The sequence below is a fragment of the Vanacampus margaritifer genome, chromosome 1 (assembly GCF_051991255.1).
Source record: "Vanacampus margaritifer isolate UIUO_Vmar chromosome 1, RoL_Vmar_1.0, whole genome shotgun sequence".
Classification (NCBI taxonomy): Eukaryota; Metazoa; Chordata; class Actinopteri; order Syngnathiformes; family Syngnathidae; genus Vanacampus; species Vanacampus margaritifer.
Genome location: NC_135432.1, coordinates 28,691,085 through 28,715,188, shown reverse-complemented (window position 1 = coordinate 28,715,188; position 24,104 = coordinate 28,691,085). Strand labels below are relative to the sequence as shown.

General features: G+C 39.7%; 2 protein-coding genes across 3 annotated transcripts; both read right to left on the bottom strand.

Annotated features, from left to right (window-relative positions):
* Window positions 1-181: 181 nt before the first annotated feature.
* On the bottom strand, window positions 182-6,656 carry gpr157 (G protein-coupled receptor 157). The gene is made up of 4 exons (XM_077554779.1): window positions 5,846-6,656; window positions 4,236-4,449; window positions 2,124-2,318; window positions 182-752 (listed from the first exon to the last, which is right to left on the bottom strand). The coding sequence occupies exons 1-4, from the start codon at window positions 6,220-6,222 to the stop codon at window positions 534-536; spliced, it is 1,005 nt and encodes a 334-aa protein (XP_077410905.1). The 5' UTR covers window positions 6,223-6,656; the 3' UTR covers window positions 182-533.
* A 442-nt stretch (window positions 6,657-7,098) lies between these two features.
* LOC144059114 (uncharacterized) lies at window positions 7,099-20,361 on the bottom strand. Of its 2 annotated transcripts, none has more exons than XR_013295567.1 (3): window positions 20,229-20,357; window positions 16,513-16,696; window positions 7,099-8,229 (listed from the first exon to the last, which is right to left on the bottom strand). XR_013295567.1 is itself a non-coding variant. In XM_077577995.1 (3 exons), the coding sequence occupies exons 1-3, from the start codon at window positions 20,334-20,336 to the stop codon at window positions 8,220-8,222; spliced, it is 327 nt and encodes a 108-aa protein (XP_077434121.1). In that variant the 5' UTR covers window positions 20,337-20,361; the 3' UTR covers window positions 7,099-8,219. The 2 variants fall into 2 exon arrangements, 1 of the variants encoding a protein (XP_077434121.1); XM_077577995.1 differs by having other exon boundaries at window positions 16,513-16,721; window positions 20,229-20,361.
* Between the last annotated feature and the right edge of the window lie 3,743 nt (window positions 20,362-24,104).

Below are 24,104 nucleotides of genomic sequence, written 5' to 3'. Positions count from 1 at the left end.
AAATGTTCCTTCAAACACTGCCTGTATTGTAAATATAATATAATAATATATATTTTTTTAAATAAATTGTAAGCCAACCAACATCACACATCAAATTCTGTTCCGCTTTGGAGGCTATAATCTAATTTAGTTGTTCTCAGTGCCTATTGTTTGGCAACACAAAGGAACGATGACTATAGTGTGACATCATTGAGTGAGTTTATTGGTGCAGCTTTCTTTCAAAACATGATACACGACGCTCGCGATTAAATTCGATGACAGTGACAATGAAGGCACAGAATGGTAATCCTGTTTATTTCTACGACGTAGCCAAGAGCATATTTTTCATCCCCACAAATACTTGACGAAAAATGACTATGAATCTTGTGTGTAATGAACTCGATAAATTGAGTCCACGAGGTACCTGATAAATTCCTTCCAACTTAAGGTGAGATGCTTTTTACGACGCCACATGTGCTGGTAACCGTAAATTTCCCAACATAGGATTTCACACACACCTGTTGAAGTAAGTCCACCTTCTGCGCAGTCAAGCATCACCTGCCAATGTGGGTGTCACTCGTTAAGTCTACCTCTCTCTGATTTGAGGTGGGAAGTCCTGGTGGCAACCCGCGAGTGTCGTCCTGCGCTTGCTGCCGCGCTAATGTGCCCGCACGGCAGCAGCAAAGCGAAGCCAAGAGGCGCGTGCGGACTGGCGCGGTAAAAAACACAAACATGATGCAGTTGGCTGCTCCCTGCGACGTGTTGCCAATACCCTGTTGTGACATCACAAAAGACAGACAACAAAAACATCTTTAGTAGCAGAAAGTCTGGATTTTTCTTTGGTCATAACATTTAAATTGAATAAATCATTCCTTTTTGAGCACATCGCTCGGTGTGCCATGGAGCGAATATGCTCCGTTTGAATATTAACTCTTTGACTGCCAAACGTTATCCAAAAAACAACCCCGACAACGCCAGCCGATTTAGAGTATTTTAACTTATCTTTCAAGGCAAACTGAATATTGTGTGTTTTGACTACATATACATGGTGGGTACCAAATGGAAAATCGCATTCCATTCTTTCATTAGAAAAAAAGATATGTTTCTACCTTATTCCGTTCTTTAGTAATTACCATTTGAAAATAGGTCATTTGAGTGACATTGAGAGAAAATTGAAAAGATAAGCTTTTTGTGAAAAGATACATTTGCTGCACAACAGTGACTTTGACACTAATATTTTTTGTTTAGTGACGCTCTGTGAATTAGTTTTAATGTGACAAAGGCTTTGATCATTCACGTCATCCTTGAAAACATCATGTTTCATTGTAATTCCATACACCGGGAGCCCATTGAAAAGAGATACAATGCTGCCATCTGCTGGCCATAGTTAGTGGCTGTTTTGGGATTTTACAACCCTAATGACAAGGCAGTGTTGCACAAGACGCTGCACAAGACGTTGCACTGCTCATTGAGAAAAAAAACATAGTTGACGTCAATTGACGTTTTTGGCGGCATTCATTAGGATTTTAGCATACGTCATTAAACGTTTTTGGCAGTCAAGCGTTAACGCTATGCTTAAATGTATAGAAAAAAAATACATAAATAATTCAATTGAAATGTGAACAAAAAGTTTCTAAAACAACCTTTCATAAGTTTAAATGCACTTTAAAGTTAAATCCAACTGAATTTCACATTAGCACTGATTCTTTTTTGAGCCCATGTAGCACTTTGTGACATTCACTGGCTTGTATTACATCATACCTTGTGTTGATTGGTATTTTTATGGTACATTTTGTTCTAAATCAAATCATCTTTAACCCTTTCATTTTTATGTGATGATACTAAACGGATTTGGGATCACAGTTTGTAGTATGTTTACTGTTGAAATTGTTAATAGAGTGAATTCTAAACATTTTAGGGCGGTGTCAATTACGCCGTTTTTTTACTTATTTTTAGCAGGGCAGTGGAGTGACAGCTCACACTTCTGCTTAAGTCACAAAGAAAATTGTGAACATCTAAGCTAATTTAACGGAAAAGGAAGTGGCAAATTGTCGCTAAAAGAGAACAGAACATGCCAACATGCAACTGAGCAGTAAACCATGTCCGTATGACAACAGAATCATTGAAACGTCATCTCCACTCACATGTAGCATCACCAGCACAGGGTTCTGTCTCGCCGGAGATCCAACCAGCAACAGGATGAAGCGGATTGTGCTCCAAATGCGTAACGTGATGAAGATAAGAGGGATGAGAGTCAGCTTCATGTCCGCCGTGGAGGAGAAGGAGTTCGATGGCGTCCTATTGGCCAAGAGGGGACGGTACTCGGAAAGGGCTGCATGCTGCGTTGTAGTAACAATAGGCCAAGAAATTAATTACCGGTGGTATGGTCACAATAACAAAACTTCAATACTATACCAGCATAAAGTACCCTGATACCAAAATGATACAACAATAACAACCTAAAATAATCGTGAAATCATAGATGGAACTTCAAAATCCTTGTATTTTTAGACACGTTGGCGCTTAAATACATTGTACAATGTGTAGCATATTGTGGATTAGATCATTTTCCTGCTTTGCTGTTTTTGTGTGTCTGGGCCCTGAAAGCTGAATAAAAGTATCCTACAGTCTCCCATAGTGCAGACTTATATATGAATGGATTGACAATGCTGCTTACTCGCCGCTAGGACAAGTGAAGCCACTGACGGCCATCTTAGTAAGCCCGCCTAACTTGAATAGATTGATTTCTCCATGGCGTTTTCACATTATTTTATGCCTTTATGGCAAAAATACTACACTCTAAAAACATTTGGGTCAAAAGTAACCCAATTATGGATTAAAAAAAAATCCACTTTATGGGTCAATTTGATCCAACTTTGATTCACAAAATGTGTCTTTTAGTGGAAAACAAGATCTTTTACTTGGGTCAAAAAAAATTGGGTCATTTTGTATAAAACAACCCAGAAAGTCTGGGTTAAATTGACCCAAGTACAGGATCAGTCCATTTTTGACCCATAGTTGTTGTTTTTTTGACCCAACTGTTTTTAAAGTGTACCTATAACATACGGTTGTACCAAAAGTCTGGGAGAAGCGCTACTAACAAAAATATTTTTAATTTTCTCTTATGGGGTATATCGCCAGGTGCTACTCAATGATTTGTCTGCATATTGTCAGACGCATCAACAATCAAGTGAAAGCAAAGCCCATCAGGAAAAAATTTGCTGCGAAATGTAAACCTAGCCTCTGAGTCACAATTCACTATATTGAGAGAATATAATCTGAATGGTCGATGCAAACGGTGACGTTCGCTCTTTGACATGCTCTCATTCGTCCATTCAAGGGATCCTAGTGAATAATTTCAGCCAAATACTACTACTACAAGTACTACTAAAAATACTACTAATAATAACAGTTACAAAAGTTGTCACTAATAGTGGCAATGCAAGATGGCTGCTCTCTTCATCTCTTGATCCGCAAGGGGCTAATTGACAGTCCATTCATACATAAATCCTGGTCTGGCTACAGTACATATTTTACAAGAGTGACTAAACACTAGGGGTATGCCCAAAAAAATTTGATTCTCATTTAGGACGATTCAGAATCGATTTTAAATGTCCCCAAATTGATTTTATTTAAATTATTTTATACTGTCTTGCCTTTGTCTGTGTGTGCCTTTATTTGGAGCGCTGTTCATGTTGTACCCGGTTTGGCCACTGTGGGGCAGTGTGGTTCCACGCGGTCTAATACACTGTTAAATTGTAGCCACATTAGAGAGTAGAAGGAAAAAGTCACGATCAAGTTATTCCAATAAAAGTTAGTTTGTTTTTTTTCAGCGTGGAGCCGTTCTTTTGAGTGATAAAAGTGCCGCGGGTAGCGCGCTAATTAGCATTAGCGAGTCAGACTGGAGTCGATCATTACAATTCTTTGCACATCTATAGATTGAAGCAAAAATCATTGTCAATCAAATCATTTTGAAGCAAAAATCGTTCCTAATCGAAAATCGATTCTGAATCGAATCGCAGGCCCAAAAATCGGAATCGAATCGTGAGACATTCAAAGATTCCCACCCCTACTAAACATCTTCAAGCAAGTACAGTACATTAGCCACTTATTTGGAGGAATGTTCACTAGCCGGTACTAAAAATATGTGGTCTTTTTTACGGCAAGGTATTGAAAAAAAAAAGTGTAGTCCCAGTGGACCATGCAACCCTGTGTAACATTACAGTACAATGTTGAGCTTCTCCTTGGGTCCTCACCGCCGTGTGGATGTGTCTCTTGATGAGGATGTAGAGGACGGGGAGGGTGAGGTAGGCGAAGAATTCCCAGATCTTTCCAGTCAGCAACATCCACAGGACACGGTCAGGGGTGTGGATTCTGACCCAGCACCAGCCCACTGACACCTCTGATGCAGTGTAGCCAATTTTGTTGAGGCACACGGCTGCAACTGTGATGGCCAGAGGAACCCCCCAGCTGGACACAGTAGCATTGAGAAGAGAAGTGTTGGACAATGACATCATCACTTTAAGATTGTTTCTTTCTTTCCATTTTTAGATGCAGTATGGGTTCTCTGAGCAATTAAATGCAACACCACGGAAATACTTTAACTTCAGGCTCCTGGTTCATACATACAGTGTGGTAGTTGTTATAAATAGGTCAAATGTAACTAAATGTTCCAATCTTTTGTCTCTATCAGCTAAAAATACATGTATTTTCGTGTCAGAATGACAGATTGTTTATAATTAGTACCTTGCCGAGGGCAAGGCTGTGTGCTGCTCATAGAAGTGGATGAATAGCTCTGTTGTGAAACCCCAAATGCAATGGCCCGCCTAAGAATTTGCAAAAACAAACTTTGGTATAATGATCACTGCAGATGCTTTGGTGAGCGCACCACCGGGTGAACATGTGATTGTGATGCTAACAATTGTTGACTTAAACATGTGCTTGTGATGCTCGCAATTGTTGACTTATCTTAATTTATAAACCACAATGAAGGCGCTTCCTCTTCTTACAGTAGGCTATATTCACAGGCAGCTCATCAGTAAAGTTTTACACGTTATAGCCTCAATTAGGGCTGCTCGATTATGAAGAAAATATTAATCACAATTATTTTGGTAATAATTGAAATCACGATTAGGACGATAACTTTTTATTATTAAGCCAAATACAATTATTTTAAACACTATAAATATGCAGGTTCCTTTTGGATGGAACAACATTTATTAAATTAGTAATTTTAAAATTAAAATAAAAAGGTGCAAAAGTATAAATTTAAACAACTCAAACAACTCAAAATTAATATTAAAAATCTTTTTTTTGACGATTATGCTGATTTTGTAATTGTGGAGTGTAATAATTGAAATGGTAATTGAATTTTGATTAATTGCAGTCCTAGCCTGAATGATCAAATGTGTGTATAGTTTGCCACAAAAGGACATCTCTCTTGTAATTGGAACCAGAAAGCATTTACGACAAAAAGGGGATAATCAAGATCCTGTACTTTTTGTTGTTGTTATAATAGGTAGTTTTTTCCCCCCAGCCCCGTCAATTCATAAAGTTAGCAAAGCTATGGGAACATGTTTTGATAGTATGCAGTGTTTTTTCCCTTTCTTGAGAACTATGCAAATCAATAAATGAGGGAAATATTTTTGTCTGCAGAGATGTTCATTATTAATTTTTTTTTTTAGTACTTAATAATTATTATTATTATTATTATATATATTAATTTTTTTTGCTCAGTACTTTTTTATTTAGTACAGTATGAGTATTTTTTCCACCTCTGCCTAGTAGTAGTAGTTAGTTCATATATCCCAAGATGCATCGGGGCGTCTTAAAGAGAAAGTAGTAATTTGTTTATGATGGGACCTACCTGACCAGGTGGAAAAAGAGCACCAGGCTGTCAGCAGCCCTCTGGCTCGACTGTACGATGAGCACATACAAGTAGACGGCGATGGCCACGGTCCAAAAAAAGGAGCTGGTGTTGGCGAAGGTGGATATCGCTCCTTGGGCGACGCAGTCCGGCGAGTCGGAGTCGAACACTCTCCACACTCCGAAGGCGTACGAGACCGCGGAGAGCCAGTCGGCCACCGAGAGGAAGAGGAGCAGTTTGCGCGGAGTGGTTCTCAAATCCGCCAAACTAATGTAAGTGACGATGATAAGCGACGAGCCCACAAACGACATGGCGCACGAACACAACACTACCACCTGCTCGGACAAGTACACAACTGTCTGGTTGTGTGCTGCCATCGTCGTAATTTTCTCCTTTTCCTCTTCACTAAACGCGCTGCACGTTCGCTACACAACGCAGCCTAACTTCTACTGCTCTGTCGTGCTCTTTCTCACCTTCATTCCCACCCACCACTACTAGTTCTTCCTCTCCTTCCTTCTTACTCTTCCTCTTCCTCTTCTAGCTGAGATCACAGTCAGACGGTCAGTGGCACACTCGAGGCTATTTTGGGCTCCAGGGTTTGAACCCTGGATTTAAAATGGTTACGTAGCAACGATAATCCCAAAACGAAATTCTCCTACAAAAGTGTGGAAAAACACCAAAGCCCTGTAGTCCTGCCCCCCCCCCCCAAAGAAGTGGGGGGATTTACTTTATTATTTATTTCATTTTTAAAACTTTATTCAACATCTATCATTTGCTTCCTGACCTTGATAGAGGTAGGACGCATTCACACAACTATATGTGACGAATATACCACTTTGATTATCTGCGTCCTGTTGCATTATGGGAACATGAATGAATAAGATTCGGCCTCATCCCGTCAGCCCTTTTTCTTTTCGGGTATAATTGTATGTGAAAAGTGAATGTTGTAAATTGTCTATGATTGTCCGAAAGAAAAAAATGAACAAATAAAAACAAAACGTTTTTAGGATTGCCTTTCTTTCCAGGGACAAACATCTGAATTGTCATTGAAGAGTTGCCCCCGCCAAACCACTCACTCTTCATGGTAGTTGTAATAATAATGTTGCTACAAATCAAGTGTGCTTTTTCTACCCTTAATCAACACATTATTCTCTTATCTGGATCTTATTGTAAAAAAATAAAATAATTTAAAAGTGTACAAAATGCATTACTGTACAACAGTTATTCAACACACAAAACAGATTATATATTATATAATATTTTATTCATTTCATTCTGTTATTAGAATAAAATACATAACCACATATGATTAATGAGCAATTAACTGTACGCTGACCAACCACTATACATGACCACTTGCACCATATGATATCCAATACAAGAGCTGTATCAAATAATCAGTCTTTACCAAGATAATAATGCTCAATTGTGATTGACACTGAGGCATTGATTTAATGTGTTAATAGTTCCAAAAATGGTTGGATAGATGGTTTTATTGTTGATTGCATTTTGCAATGGTGTACAGTCATCATAATGAGGCTAAGCTATTTTTTGTTGTTGTTGTTGTTGTTTTACTCTCATGTAAATAATTAAGAAAACCTTAAGATGCAGTACAGTTATACACTACTAAAAGGTACAACCACAGCAATGGGGAGTGTGTTAATTTAACATTTCTGCGATTGAGCCAATCATAACTGAGGATTACAGTTTTAATTTTGTAAAAGCCAATTTGAAAATACAGCTCTTGTGTTGGTCTCATTAGATTTATGAAGTGTACATATTGAGGCTGCTGAGATAATCAGCAAAAAAAATAAATTAAAAAAAATTGCAAATTCAAACCTCACAACTGAAATAACTTGCATTCATTGTGAAAATTGATGTCAGGCACACAAACTTAAGTCAGCAAATAAACATTTTGGTTTCATGCTGGATGTTTGTTTTAGCCACCAGATGGCAGCAGAGGATTTTTTTTTTTTTTTTACTACAACGTGAGACCTTTATCCAACAGAATCTTGAATAAGCATTGATCAGTTTGTCATCACTCAGACGTTTATTAGTTAGACTGTCTATCACGTGTCAACTTACACCTTAGTTGGATGGTCGATACAAGGCAGCTTAAGGTTTTCCCCTCCATTCGTCAACGGCGGTGCTGAGGACTCTTATTGCAAAGAATTTCTGCGGCAGTATTCTTGCTGATTGCTTCGTTCTCACTCCTTACAACAACCAGCTAAGACACTGCCAGAGAAACACCCACAGCAGCCGTAAGCCACCTCCCGCCAGCTGATCCTGAGTGCCACCGTCCTCCTCCAGTGTAGCATCTTGAACCATTGCCCTTTTTAGGTCTGATGAGCTCTCGAAGAGAAGAAGAAGATGATCAGTGTTCCCTGTGAAAACAGACACAGTGTATGTAACGTTGCCCTTTTTAAAAAAGAAACAAAAAATCAATGAATGCTAAAATGCATCCTTCTGGACAACCGTGGCTTATATAACTGATGAGTGTACACATGGCTGCTCAAAGTGACCGAAAGCATATTCTCAAATAGATTCTTGATCCCCACTTCCTCTTGCCTGGTGTGCAGCATCACTTTGAGTTTACACAACTTGAGCAAACACACACACACACAAATCCAAGAATAGAAATTGTGTCATGACTCATGATTTTGCATCAAAACGCTCTGATTGATTTACCTCGATTTGTAGTGGTGTGTGTGTTGGTCTTTCTGCTATCCTCATGTAAAGCAAATGCTTGAGTGTTGTTTACCAAAGAGATATCAGTTAAAAGTCTCCTCGCGATCTCCGCAGTGCTATTTTTGGCCGCCGGACCATTCTATATGGTCCTCTCCCTGCGGACTCCGCTTGCTGACAGGACGTGGACACGAAAGAGCGCGCTGCGGTCGTCCGCTGTAAGGACAATGAGATGAGGGAAGAGAGCAAATACGGCTTAAATAAGCGTCGAGACTCAGCTATCATATGATCTGTCTCTGGTTGTGTAACTGGTCACGCTTTGACTGGTCCTCGGACAATTTTCACCTCATCTTACATCAGAAACAGTTAGTTGCGCAAGGTGTTGGTCATGTATGACTGAATTGATGCCAACCTGCTTTAAACGCATCCTCCCGGCGTACAATGCAATAATAAGGCATCTGCTCAGAGTTGATGTATTCTTTCATATAAGACTTCCTGGGAAAACAATACTAAGCTAAGTTGTATGTGTAACCGCTCCATGATATGAGTCTTACCAGTTGTGTATCTGATTTGAGTACACCGCCAGCTTGCTGCCTCCTTGTTTCGTTTATGACAATTGGTAAGGTTGAAGAGATGATATTGAATACTTTTACTATTTACAGTATTTGAAAGTCCTAAGCTCATCAGTCAGAGCCTTAATGCTAGTCATGTAATACCAAGGTTATGTTATTATTTTAGAAAACCCTAAAACTAAAATAAAATAAAAAACAATTGCGTTAACAAAATAAATTAAAAACGAAAATGCTTTTAAAAAAAACTAAAACTAACGGAAACTACATTTTATGTTTACAAATCCAACTAAAACTAACTATAATTATAGCAAAAATGTCCTTTGTTTTAGTCTTTGGTAATTAAGTTAATGCACGAGCCTTTGGGGATGATTTTAAAAGTGATTTTAGTAGATTTATTTTAATTTTAACTGGAATAAGGAAATTTGAAAGTGTGTCACACGAAAGTGATGTCATCTAGCAGCAGCCAATGGAAAAGCACCTTCAGATGACGTCACTCCCATGGTGGTTTTAAAATATTGCGCACAAGTAATACACTTTTTTTTCTTTTTCTTTTTACTATAACTAATACTGAAACTAACTAAAACTAACTTATGTCTGTCGTTGGGGTGAGTACAGTCATTCCACGTATTTTTGTGAGGTTTCGCATCATAAAGCATTCGCCGAATATGTGGAAACACGCCGCTATAGGTGGGTGTCGTCATTGACGGGAATTGACGATTAACCGAAGTGCCCAGCTCTGCAATTAATAAGTATCTAAAGACAACAGCTACTTAGTTAGCACACGTTCAAAAAAAAAAGAAAAAAGAATTGGAGTTCGGCCACGATGAGGAATTTATAAGGTCAAAAGTATATTGTATTAAATATTTAGAATATCAGCAGCAATGTTATTTGCATTATTTTGCACCAAGAAATACTGAGTTTTGAGTTCTACACAATATTGGGTCTCAAAATTACTCTTAAAAAATTGCTTTTCTATAAGGAGCTATGTTTTTAATTTGGTCAATTGATTTCCATACATGAAAGAAAAAACACGAGTTCATGTGACCATGTAATTTTTTTTAAATTAAAAAACGCAAAGAAGATTGAACAGTTTCTGACCGTTTTAACAGAAAATATTCACCTTTCACATTGAAAGAACCCATTCAGAAATACCTCCATAATGATTTTTAGACTTGCTGTGAAAGGGATTCAATTAATTTAACCTCCCGAGACCCTGCATACCCGTGCAAAGACATTACATTTATGCTTCTTGGCCTTTTCCAAGAACTAATGCACTTAAAAATACTTTATATACCGAGCCAGATTGGAACATGTTACCTCCTCAAATAATGTCAATGAGCAGCCATGTTGCCTGCTTGAAAACAAATCTTTCAAAATCTGTGATGAGAGGTGAAATTCTGCTACATGAATGTAGCTATAGTTATTATTCACTTGTCTTGTTTTTGTTTAACACTTCTGTTTTTACTTGTTATCTTGAAAGTTGTAATGTGACTCGAGTTGCGCTGATGTTAAATTGTTTGTGCTTTGAAAATGTACTAATTGTCATTGTTGAGGTTTTGTAATAATTGTGAGTGGACCCCAGGAAGAATAGTAATAAGTATAATAAACAAAATGTTAAAAATACCGTGATATGAATTTCAGGCCATGTCGCTTAGCCCTCAGTCTCCATTTGAAGAAGATGAGTTTCTAACAAAAATATGGGGAAAATAATTTTACATCGACGTTTAAAGCTTGAAATCGATTATTCTTCATTCATTCATTCTTTCAATCGGCCAAGCTTTCAATTTGCCCCGTGTTAAAATTAAAGTCCGTCAAACAAGGCAACAATTATTTTTATTTTTTTATATGTACATAGGCCTGTGAGTATTGTAGATTAGCATAGCGGTTAGCCACACGAGCTAATCCGATCGCCACTAGTCTTCAAAGATTCATAAAAGTGGGGCTGGCGGCATGTGTCGCAAAGTAAAGCTCCTCACCAAAATGTGTATGTCCAGTAATGTACGGATAACTACTGTGTGCTAATGTGAACTTTATTCATCGTAAAACTTAACAACTTAACGACATTAACGTCAGTGTAACACTTGTAGCGGAATGATACAAGTGTGTGAAAATATTTGACCAAAAATGAGACTAGTTGCATGACAAAATATACATGTCCATAATCAAATACAATAAAAGTGCAAGTTAAATAGAAACAGTAAAAAAGTGAAATGCTTTTTTTTATTATTATTTTTTTAGCCTGGCTATGATGTCCTGTCTTGGACATTAAAGAGAGCACACGCGGGACTCCCACTAATTATGATAACTACATTCAGTGTGATGAGTGAGTTGAACCTTTTAATCATGTGTTTTTATTCGTTTCTCTGCTGGTCCATCGAAGTCTGTCCTTACATGAAACAGGTTTGTGTCGCAAAAACGGTTGGCGGCCACTATACTGCGCTGAAAAAAAAATATCAATCACGTCAACGATTAATCAACTTCGACTCGACTTCCATCACATTTGTGTCAATGACAAAAACTCTTTAGTTGTTCATAGTATAGCTGGTACCCAATTCATTCAGAAGTGATCATGTTATAGACCTCATTTACAATATTTAACAAAATTTGCATTTCATTATTAATTGTAGTTATGCAAATATGTATTTTGGAGTGAAGGTGCACTAATACAGGAGTCTCCTTTTATTCACGGACTGCTACCACCTAATAAAAAGAAGGCCCACTTGTGTCTGTGTGACATTTAAGTAATGCTCTGTGGTGCAGCTCGGTGCTTATAGTCCCAGTTCCCATCAGCAGAACTTCATATTTCCATTCCCAATCATGCATAAACAACGACAAGCCATAACATTAGAACCACTGACAGGTTAAGTATAACACTGATTGTCTCATTAAATTGGCACCAGTTTGTAGGCTATATCAAGAAGTGAATACATCTTTTGTCCTTGAAAGCCGGAAGTGTTGGACAGCATAAGCTTAATGTGTGACTTTGAGAAAGGCAAAGCTGTGATTGCTTGACAACTTCTGTGCGCGCGTCTGATAAACTGCACATCTCGTCAGGCATTTTCAAGCTTTCGTGTTCCGCAGGACTGGTCCTTGGGGACACATTCGTTTACAAGGGCCCCACAAGGGCCATGTTGTATAGTGGCCCTGCCTGGCCCCGTATATTCATGATATACATATATTATGATAAGTTTAAGTTACATTTTTCAGTAAGTTTCAATATTTTTTTGCCTTGTAAAATTGAACTGACTATTTAACATCTGACATTTTTCGGGCTTTGTATCTTGTTGAAGCCATTCCTTATAGGAGAATTAAACCTAACGTACAAAAAATATGTGCTGCATGGTAAAAAAAAAAAAAAAAAAGAGAAAAAGATCAATGATGATTGATGCATCTAAGTGGATAAAACTCTTAAGTATAGAATATTAAATATAAATATATTATATTATTATTATTATAAATATTTTTAAAAAGCAAGAACATTTTGATTTCATGAAATTTGTCAGTAAACATTGGGGTGGCCAGACGGGCCATCGGACCACTGTTAATGTAGAACCCTGTGTAATTATTGGGTTAGTCTGATTGAGACCAGACTGAAATTAATCAAATTTGAATAGTTGAGCCACGTTTTAGTTGTTGTGGTGAGAAGTTGAGCTATTGCAGCATGTACGCAGTGAAGACATTCAGCAAATTCAAGGGAACAGATGCAGCAGCTGCCGTTGTACATTTCACTTTGAATAGCACCAGGATTTCATTTAAACTGGAGAAGAAGAAAAACAGTACAAAGGGAGCATAACGCCGTCTATATTATCAGAGGAGGCCAACAATTTGCCTTCCATGCGTATATACCGGGGATGTGGAAAATAACTGTTACCCATGGGTTGTCTCCTTGCCTTTATGAGCTCTCACTTATTTTCCCCCACACACTTTCACACGCTTCCGCAAATAGAAGCCGTTTTCTTGATCAGGCCCAGGGTTATAATCATTTGGGATTGTTCATTATGGTTAGTTTTTATTTCGTTTTGACGTTGTTGTTTTTTTAAAATATAGTTAGTTTTAATTAGTTTTTAGACTGAGTTAATTAGTTTCTATTTGTTTTCGTTTTTCTGAAAATCTTTCATTTTAGTTTAGTTTTTGTTAGTGGCTCTATGCGTGAACTTTACACAGAGGTTGCAGTTACACTTTAGGCCAGAGGTGGCAGTTGCGAGTAAAAAAGTGACCAAGTCCACAATGCTCCTTTAAAATGAAGTCCGAAAGCTAATGTATAATATTCATTGACATAGATGAAAATGAAGAGCATTTTCACTGTAATTTATGTTAATTTTAGCTAGTTTTAACCATTTCCAGAATAGCAGTCACTACAATGGACAGCTATTCAAAAGTTGCTTTGAATGAATGTAAAAAAAAAAAAAAGTAGGTTATTATAATTCGTGCATCAAAGGGTTAAAAACGTAAAATGTTGTTTTTGTTTGTTTGTTTGTTTTTATTTTTATTAACAATTTAGTTTTCGTCAACTATAATAACCTTTGCTCCGCCCCTGGTTTTCCTTTTAACAAATGCTGATAAGCGGTACAGAAAATTGATGGATGGATGTATTTTGCAATGTTTCCACAGTAGACTGATTGGGCGAATGGAAACTCATTCTCATGAGACAGGACCGCCCCCTCAAAACAGGCTAAATAGCCTGAGGTTGGATGGTTTAAAATGGGAATTAAATCTCCATAGCACCCGCTGGTTTTACGGAGACATTTGTGTCCGATAATAATATTTGATAAATTCATCCCTGTTGTGTGACGAAATCCCATCAAGATCTCACAAGTCTCTGACATTCATATGCTTTCTCTCTCTTTCCCATCGTTGGCAGTGTATCGGGATGCGTATTGCAATGGCAATTTCATATTTGTGTGTACTGGAATAACGCATTGATGCGATTTAACATCTTACTCGTGCTATAGTGTGTGAACTAAACTGCGCATGTAAACATAGCGATTGATGTCCTCGTAAGTAGTCAAGGTTATTCAATGTAGTCTGATCCCACAGAGAATTTCACCGCAACGCACGCATTTCCTGAAAAAGTCAATGGTCTGCTCCTGATTAAGGTGTCAGAATACACAGTGCACTGCAGATTACTGCATATGCGCTCAAAGTGCACATGCTGACCTCCACCTCTCAAAGTCCCTACAATGACTACGGATCAACGGAAAAGGAGCTTTGCTTGGGGAGACACAGACAATGTGATGCTTGTGAGATGTATGATTAACGCTAGGGATGCAGGATAACTTCGGTGGCCGATAATTATCGGCAATTATCGACCAATTTGACGTCATACAGATGAAACCAGATAATAAAGAAATCAGCCGATAATAATAGACATGCCACGTTGGTCCATCTGTTGTGGTTGTGCCCAACTCCTCAACCCCTCCCCTCTCCTATGGTAGTATCGTATATTTGTGACGTCATAATGTGCGCAACCTCGTGTTCACAGAAGGTGCATCATGGCGACATGGCAGTTTCCAGTGTGGGCTTTCTTTATTGTCCTGTTAGTTTATACTGTAGTTTCTTTACCAACGGGCTTTTCACTTGTACATGAAGCAATATCGAAGTGACCTTGACTGATAAAAGCCTGCTTGGAACAGACTGATTTGCTTTCCTGTCTAGCTGACCCTCCCTTTATCCTCCCAAATCTAACCAGGCTGCATAAAAATCTTCCCATGATAATTTACTGCGCACACTCTCGCAGATCACTTCTTGTAGACTGCTCTGTAAGACTTGTATATATTTGAAGCTTCAAATATAGAGAAACCCAAAAGACAAATTGTTTTCCAGACAATTTTTTTCCTCGCCTAACTACTGAAAATTCCACAACGCACAGTTTTTTGTTCATTTTTTAAAAACGTGACTGTTTTGTTTTTTGCAAACTCAAAATGAGTTAGTAGTTGTCTTTTAAAATAGAGATATCAATAAAATTCAGCTTAATGGTGCTTTACGCAATGTTTCAATGTATTTGTACATGTTAGACTTATAGTAGGACTCAAAAGTATATTTGTTTTCAAGTTAATTTTGCAAACAATTATCGGCTTACTTATCGGTTATCGACATCGGCACTTTCTAAATGATTGGTTTATCGTATCGGTTGAAAACAGCATTATCGCACTTCCCTAATTAACGCAGTTTTAAGTTTTTATCTGGACCAGGACTACCTATTGAAACATATATTTGGCACTTTGCCTATTATGTTAAAGCTAATCCCTACACTGCAAGTTACTTAGTTGTTCCATTGTTGGCTAACAACAGTCATGCTCCCTCATCCAATCCCATTCCACAAATCTAATCACCTTATGGCTAACAATGACATCAGTATTTACTGCAGTGCCGTGTTCTTGTACAATACTACACACAATTCACACATCTTAGCCTCAGGACGCTTCTATAATACATTTGTTTCTCTTGACTGTGAATCCTTGGTTATGGCCGTTGTCACACTCTTTTTTTTTGTGCGCGTAAAGGGCAGTCTATTGGAAATAAGTTGGTTTCATTTGTATTTATTTACCAGTGTCACAATGCATTCTGTTAATTATTGATTGTCATATTCTCATAGCGTGCTAGCCCTGAACATGAGAAGTTGTTGTGTCATCAATATTTTTACTTAAGAAATAGGACTGAATCTAATCAGTAAACGTTTGTGATTGTGTGCAGAAATATAGTATGGGCCGTCTGGACTCAGATCATTTTCTTTGTCCTGATTTATGTCTGCATTGTAGTATGTACAAATTAGAATTAGATTTTGAAATACGGCGCTCTACGGGTGCCTGCTAGGTCCAGTGATGCAAGTGGAACATATCAGTCAGTTCAGACATTGCTAACGAACAACAGTAGCGCTGGATGACAAAAGTCTCTGGAATTTGGATGACACAAGGGCAGCAAGAAAATTGACCGCTGCAGCAAAGTCGAGACTGTGGCGTATAATACTGCAGTGGCCAGAGCAAAATGTTGCGGCAATGACAAATCTGCCGAACCACTGAGCGACCAGTAGTGATTTATGTCGCCATGCGGTATCGGCTCAGCATGCTCGAAACTACCTTGTACTAGAAATTGTACCTGCTGATGGAAATTGAACCATGTCAAAAGGTGCATGAACAGCATGTAACCATGGTGTCATCTTGGCGTCAGGACGCTGCTTGATGACGCGGACGCTTTCACAACATAACAGCACCACAAATCAAGATTTACCTGCAGCGATCGACTTACATCTTCTTTGCTGAAGTGAAAGGGAGAACTTTTTAGCGTCCCGTTTCCAACTCGGATCACAAAGACTTTCGGCTCGTATGCTTCGCTCCTTTCAGCAATAACATTTAACCCAGATATTCACAAGAGGGCCGTAACATTATACGTCAGGCACTTTAAATCACTCACCCAAGCCAGTAAAGGAGCTCCTGAGTCCACGTTTGGTAGCAGCCAATGGTTGTCCAGAGGTGTTCTGCAGTGCTTTGGCCAAAAGCTTCTCGTTTGCCACTCTGTCTCTGCTCCGCTTGGCCACTGCAACAAGTCAAGGCATGTTCCTGCGCAGCAGCAGCCGGCCGGGTGCACGAGGCTGCTCCTAGACCAGAAGGGGAGGAGCAGAGCTGTGAGAGAGGGGGGTTAGTCCAAAAGGCCCGGCATGACTCAGCCTGCTTGATTTGGTTTGCATGCAAAGTTTGAACACTTTTGTTGCTGCACCGGACATTAAGATGATTGGCAGCCTGTTTTTCATGTCTTAACAAAAAGGTATGAGGTGTTGGATGACATGTTACAGATATTATTATTATGATTATTGTTGTTGTTTTGTTATTATGAGCTTTAGGCTATAAAACAGAATTCTTGTTTGCCTGTGGGCGGACCTTTTTTCTTCTTTCTTTTATGGCCAGCAAGTAAAAACACTTTCTGGTGCTAGCCTTTAATTGTAAAAGTAATATAAATATATATACATGAAATGGTTCACACCCTGGCCAAATGCGGTAAAGTGATTTATTTGTTGAATTGGTATCTTTTTCTACTTGGAAATAACACATGAAGGTATCAAAATCTCAACGTGTTGTGTTGAGAGAGATTCATGAAAAACAAGCTAGCCTAATCGCACATCTTCCCAGGTCATTTTTAACTTATCACAATATCAATGAAACTAATGTTTTAAATGCTTTGTCTTTGTGTTGGTTCTCAGTCAGGAAAGGTTAAATTGAAGCAACTGGACTCTTGAGGGGTTTTCTGTTTTTGTTTTTCTGGAAACCTTAAAAAAATTACTGACAATTAGTCCAACGAACTTCATTGTTGTTTTGAAGATCATTCTTATCACTTATTGGACAATTTTGAGAGTCGGAGACTAGGCAATATTACTGCCTATATTGATAAAGAGTGAATCCATTTGGATGTGGAACTTTCTTGTCAATTTTTTTTTTAAAAATACACAAAAAGCAATTTGTTTTAACAACATCTCTTAACATTCTTGTCGTTTCCACTTGAAACCAAATCAACCAATAAAAATAAAAAATACACTTACAAACTTTAACTAAAATGTGGGCCTTTTTGTAGGCCTTTTTAGTGCATGGAACCCTATTTGGTAACTCAAATTCAAATGAGCATCACATGTCTCACTTTAATTTATACTTGATATCATTAAAAATGTAATTTTAATGTTTTTTAAGTTAGTCTTGCTATGAGTGACCTATAAAATCTTGATTTAGTTATAGTGCTATAATTTATTTGCCAACACTCTTACTTGCTCTTTAACATACTGCCAAATGAATAGCCCATTAAAGCTGTAATGAGCCACTATGTTAATTCATCATATAGCATCGTACAATACAGGAATTTCTGACAAGGCCCCTGATTACAATGAGAGCTTAGTCAATGACAGATATGGATTATACGGATGTGTCCAAATGTGCCTCGCATGCTTTTTTCCTACTGACACACAAAACCTTGATCAGATGTGCAGATTCATCAACGCCCGTGAGGGCTAATTATGCAGTGCTGTTATGCTGCTTGCGTACACATGCCCCCCCCCCCCTCCTCCTCAGAGGAAGGGTGAAGCCAGTTCATCACTGCTGTAGTGGAAGTTGATCACTAGGCAGATTCCAGTTGCAGCGGCAAGAACCAGCTCAGCAAAACTCACCTGCTACAATATGCTCTCAGTCTGGCTGCCTGAGCATCCTGGAAGCGGCAGTGCGCGTTTCTCTCCACTGCATCAGGCAGCAGACTGATGACCTTATCATTGGGGGAGCCAAGTCACTGATCTTGTGCCCAGAAAGCACTTTTGGCACCGCACAGTGGTTTGTTTTTTTCCATCCTGACAGCAAATGGAATAGATGTTTAAAAAAAAGAGGATGCATTGGTCTGCAGGCTGGTTTTCATTTATTTGAGCCAGCGATGCAACACTGCACTGCCAGAATTCGGACTTCTCTCACACAGTTGCTCCGAAATGTAAAGCATAAAACTGTTTGCACTTGGGTAAAATATGGACGAGCATGACAGGAAATCTCTCTTGGTATTGTTATTATTTATTTAACTCCCTTGATGGGACATTGCAGGTTGGGGGAAGGAGGGGGGGGGGGGGGGGGGGGGTGCGCCCAAGGAGAAAGGACCCGGAGCCCAGCAAGTTCAAAGCTTGCTGCATTGATTACATCATCGCAACTGGAGTGCTGGAATGGGACAATGCACCATCCCAAGGTGGGGTGGTTGGGGGGTGTAGAAGTGTGTGTGTGTGTGTAGCTCTTGTCTCCAAACTCGAGCAAGATCCCATTTCAAGTGAGGTAGTCTACCTGCATTGCGTGCGTGTGTGTGTGTGTGTGTGTGTGTGTGTGTGTGTGTCAGCACTGCAGGAAGTCAGCTGATGCTGTAGGGCATTGCAGGATTGCTGCACTGCTGCTCTCTCCCTCCTTTCTTCTTCAGTCAGGCAAATTGCTCAAGGAGGAGGATGGTGATGATGAGTGCATGTGCTGCATACTTTTTCAGGAGGGGAGGGGGGGTGAGTGAAGCAGTGAATGGAGGGGAATTGTAAGGTTGCAAAGCATGCCGGTAAGGCACTGTGCTGGGCTACTGTACCTCTGAGAGAGACACTAGAAAGTAGAGATGGAGAGAAAGGGGGAGGGTGCGGGGGGGGGGGGGGTGCAAGGAACATCAGGTGAGTGCGGCAGATTTCCTTTGCAGTTGTCGCTGCAGGAAGTATGAACAAGGAGAACTGCAGATGTTCCTAGACGATGTCAGGCGCACCGGATGTGGCGTTGGGCCGTCTTTTTTTTTTTTTATACTTAAGTTAGCTTTTTTTCCCTACCCCTTCCTCACTCATGTCATCCCACTGCAGTAAGGAGACATCTCTGTGGAGGTGTGAGTTTGGCAAAGAGCCGCCTGACGACTCTTCCCAAGGTCTTAGCACAGTTACCTGATGTGAACTCAGAGCAGAGTCGAACAACATACTGAGCTGGCAGGACACACAAAAAAGCTCCGTGTTGCAAATTTTGCCTCTCTGGAAATGTCATACATGAGCATTCAGGATATCTTGGAGAACAGCTTATATAGTGGATCAAAAGACGTATCCATTTTGAAGACCTTTATAGTCTTTATAGTTATCTATAGTCAAATCCAATACATGATTACTTTCCTTACAAGCATAAAGTGAGCTGTCGCTAAAGAAAAGTAGTTGTATAGCGCTAAACTTCATACCTGCACCACAACTCCCACAACTGTCCCATGCAGGATGCTGTAGTGTCACTCTCTGACCGGCCTTTTAAGCACTCATGCATCCTTCTTAGCAGCGCAAACTATCAAATCTAAACCTTCAAAAAGTAGACAACATGGATTGTTCTCTCACATGTCACAACTGGTTATCTTTTCAGTGCTTCTTTCGAAGAAGGGGAGCCCTCTCAGCAGGCACGTTGGCTGCTATTTGAAGCCGGTACCGTCTGTTAAACATGGACGAGAGAACAGACGAGCCATCTGGCTGACTACAGCCTGGTGGTGCAGAGGCGGAAAGTGATGCGATGGTAGGCATGCGCGTACTCTGCACTTAGATCAGCTGCTTGCAAGACCGGTTTCAAAAGTGCATGATGAACAAGGAGATGTAAGTAGGTAGCAAACAAGAAGAAGGAAATGTCTACCTGCAGACGAGTGTCGGGCTGCATCATCGGCGAAGGAGCAGGAAAACTTCGGTGAGCCTTTTCGTGTGATGATGTGTCTTCATGGTGCTGCAAAGTTGACTGCAGCATTACCTCCTGGACAAAATGACATTGTTTGCACTCTCTCTCCTTCTCTCCTCCTCCTCCTCCTGTGAACACCCCCCCCCCTCCTCCTCTCCTCCCTCTCCTCTGCACGCTTGCTGGCTGCCTAAAGTGCACAGCTCAGCAGTGTTCCCCTACTGCCGCAGCAGATCCTGCATGAGCTCTGCGTATCCAAGCGGGATGGGACTTTTAAAGGGGACTGCAACCTCCAGGGTCAACCTACTCTCTCTCTCTCTCTCTCTCTCTCTCTCTCTCTCTCACTCTCTTCCTCCTCCTCTCGGTCCTCCTCTGCAAGCCCTTTTGGCTCTCGTCGTCATTCTGCAAAAACCTCTGAGAGTGATACTCACCCGAAACAGGCCTCCTTGCATCCTATAAGAGAGTGAACTCAAATCTCACCGCAGAGTGTCACCTGCGATGTGCACAGGAAGCTTTCGTATTCTTAAAAGCTCTAATAAAAAAAAAAAATGAATAAAAACTAATTCAACCATGACTGTGCACATTGTGACTAACCTTCTTCGCACAATCAGGACTGAAGTGCCATGAGCCGCAAACTTAAAAGTGGAATAAGATGAAAAAAATCAACTACAGTGGAATCTCTAAAGTCAAATGGACGAAAATGTGAATTTGGAATTCATCTAACATTACAGAGAAAATGTGTTCCTTACTTGATTACACTCTGACCCATCACTCAAAAAAAAAAAAAAGTGACCGAAATCCCCCCACCCACACCCAACCCACAACCCATTTTGGGTCTGGATAAACTCAATTTAACCATTCATTTTATATAGGTTACTACTTACCCTGTTCAGGGTCACAGGTTAGCTGGAGCCTATCTCTAGCTGACTTTATATTCGCCAACCAATCACAATCCACATAGAGAACTGATGAAGCTATAATGCCAACTATGCAACATGGCCGAACCTGACTAAACTTTTTAGTAGTTTTGAGGGCAAGTAGAATCGTCTCTGAAGTCTTGTCAAAATTGCTGGAAAAATATCAGGAAGTCAACAAGCCAGGCTCAGATAATAGAAAGGACCTGAGCAAGGCTAATGCTATTTTGAATCGTCCTAGTGATCCCCTCCAAAATGAGTTTGAGCTTTTGGCTCCAGCTTTAATTGATAAGAGCAATTTATTTATTATGTACTTAATGGCAACTATCTTTTAGGTTGCTCTTGTTCATAGCTACCATTGCTTATCTGCTTGTTGCACTTCTTGTAATAATTGATCATTTTCTATTTAGGGTATTAGATCTGGACTGAACACGTTTCAATCGTCCATCTTCTCAGATCGAAAGACGTCGATCAACATTAAACTCCGTCGAGTCAAAACCTTTGTGTGTGTTCGGAGACGAACGTGGACTCTAAATGTGGAAACCTGAGGTAACGTATGAGCAGAAGAAACAACTGCTAAATCCTGGGTCCCTATATATTCAAAAAGGAAAATTTGAGTTGAGCCTAGGCGGACGAACATCTTGACCAGATAAAAATGCACAAAACGCCTCTCGCTGTTCAAATTTAACAAGGAAACGGTGAGTAATACTGCGAGAACATAATTAATTGCAGCGTCCATTCGTCTGTTAGGTTTGCTTGTTTCCCCCCGCCATCGGCGCTCATTGGTTTCATCCTGCTGAAACAACGCCTGATTGGTCTGGTCAAAAAAAGTTTGGCTGCAAACGTATCAGCAGGAGCGGTACAAGATGTTTTTGAACTCACAAATGCCGCGAGAATTCATCTTTCTGGCAAGGTTATCTATCCACATACTCGCCGTTATTTATTGTTGCCTGATTCCTCTCTTTGTGGCAATCCACTTCTTTCTCGACAATAGCACCATGTTTTTGTAGTTCAGTAAAAAACAAAAAAAAACAGTATATTGTATGAAGAACCCCAAAACCCAATCAATACAAGGTTGCAGTTTTTCCATTACAGTGCTTAATCTCTCAGTGTGCAGTAAAGTCTTGCCAACTCAATTTTTTTTCATGTCGGTGCACTTTTTGGGGATTTGGGGAGAAACTGGAGTACCCGTAGAAAACCCCACATAAGCGCGCGGGGGGGGGGCATGTTATGTTACACCCAGGACTAATGGCCAGACATTCACAAGGCACACATAACGTTTCGCGACAACTCTTTGCACTCACACTTAAAACATCACTGAGTGGGAACAGAACTAACTTATACTGCCTGCAGCAAAGTCAGGCAAACTCCATGTGTATTTTGAGTTTTCTTCTCTTATTTCATTTTATTTTTTGTGCTCGTGCCACAAAGAGGAAGAAAGCCATTGGACTGGTAATAAAGTAGCATGACTATCTAAACTGGTCAGTACAATATGGCAAATTCCACAATAATAATGCTTTTGCTTTGGCATAAGCAGGTAAGGTACTTTAATGTTTTTCTTGAGATTATGTTGCCAGAAGCTAAATAAATAAATGAACAAACAAACACATGTTAACGTTAGCTTACTTTGTTGTCTTTTATCTCTTGTCACTGCAGTGTTCTAAGCCCAAGCTTTGGAAGTCAAAGGTGTTTGTTTGACTCTGAAGGCTCCACAGTCCTTATTCTGCATTCATTTTTTTAATTTCACCCAAGAGACCATTTGAATCCAGCCTGCCAGCCTGCAATGTACTGACTAGTCTACAAATCTTTGCCTTTAGCAAAGTTGCCTGCGAATGCCGACTAACACGGTAAGTGTGAAATTGTCCAACATTGAGTCAGTGGATGAGCTTGAGCTACTCTGTTCCTCCAGTGCGCTTCACCCGGCCGGCATTTTGAAGATCAGCGTGTATGAGCCATCAGCTTTTTGCTGCAGCAGTGCAGCACTTTGTTCTTCTCACTGCAGGAGGACATGACTTTGAGCAGCCTCGGGCTGGACTTGAACCCGCTTAGTGTGTGGAGTTTTTCCTCTTTTATTGATATATTTCTTTATTTATTTTTGCCATATTCTTCTTCACTGTGACATGCACTTACTGTTTTACTAGCATCACTATTTAGTGACCTTATAAACTGCAGATTGCTGAATCATGCTGAATCTCACCCATTAATATTTGGAATCAGCTCCATGCTACTTGCCAATTTTCTGATCGGTTGCTGTCAGTAGGTTAGCAAAAACAGCTGTATTGCACTCCTATGAGAAAATGGCTTGTATGCATGTCAGCATGCAGTGCTGCTTTACTGCATGAGTCCGCAGAGCCCTCTCCTCTGCACACCTGCAGGGAAAATGCTTCCAACAGCAACTCTTTCATTCCACCACCAGCATTCTCAGCAATGGCATGAACAAACCACAATATCTTTTATATATTTTATTTAGTCACAGCAATGATTCCCAACCATTTAGTGTGTCGTGGGAAATTATCCATTCATTCTCTGAACCACTTATCTGCTCTAGGGTCACTCAATTGCACTTAATTTACCGTAGAATTATTCAATATGAGTAATGTAGCCATGTTTATCTATCTATGCCAGTGACAAAAGCGACAGGCAGAAGGGGTGTCAAACTCATATTAGTTCAGGGGCCGCATGAAGAAAAATATATTACCAAGTAGGCCGGATCGGTAAAATAATGGTATAGAACCTAAAAACAATTGCCGTCAATTATACGCAAATTTTCGCAATTTGTGGGCCAGCCCTAAATTACAGAGCTCAACTGTAATCATATTGTAAAAAAATTAATAAAACGAATGCAAATGGAACGCGGCAACACTTTTTCTGTATGAGTTACGGACGTGTTAAATCTACCTGTTTTGCATATACCGTATTTTTCGCA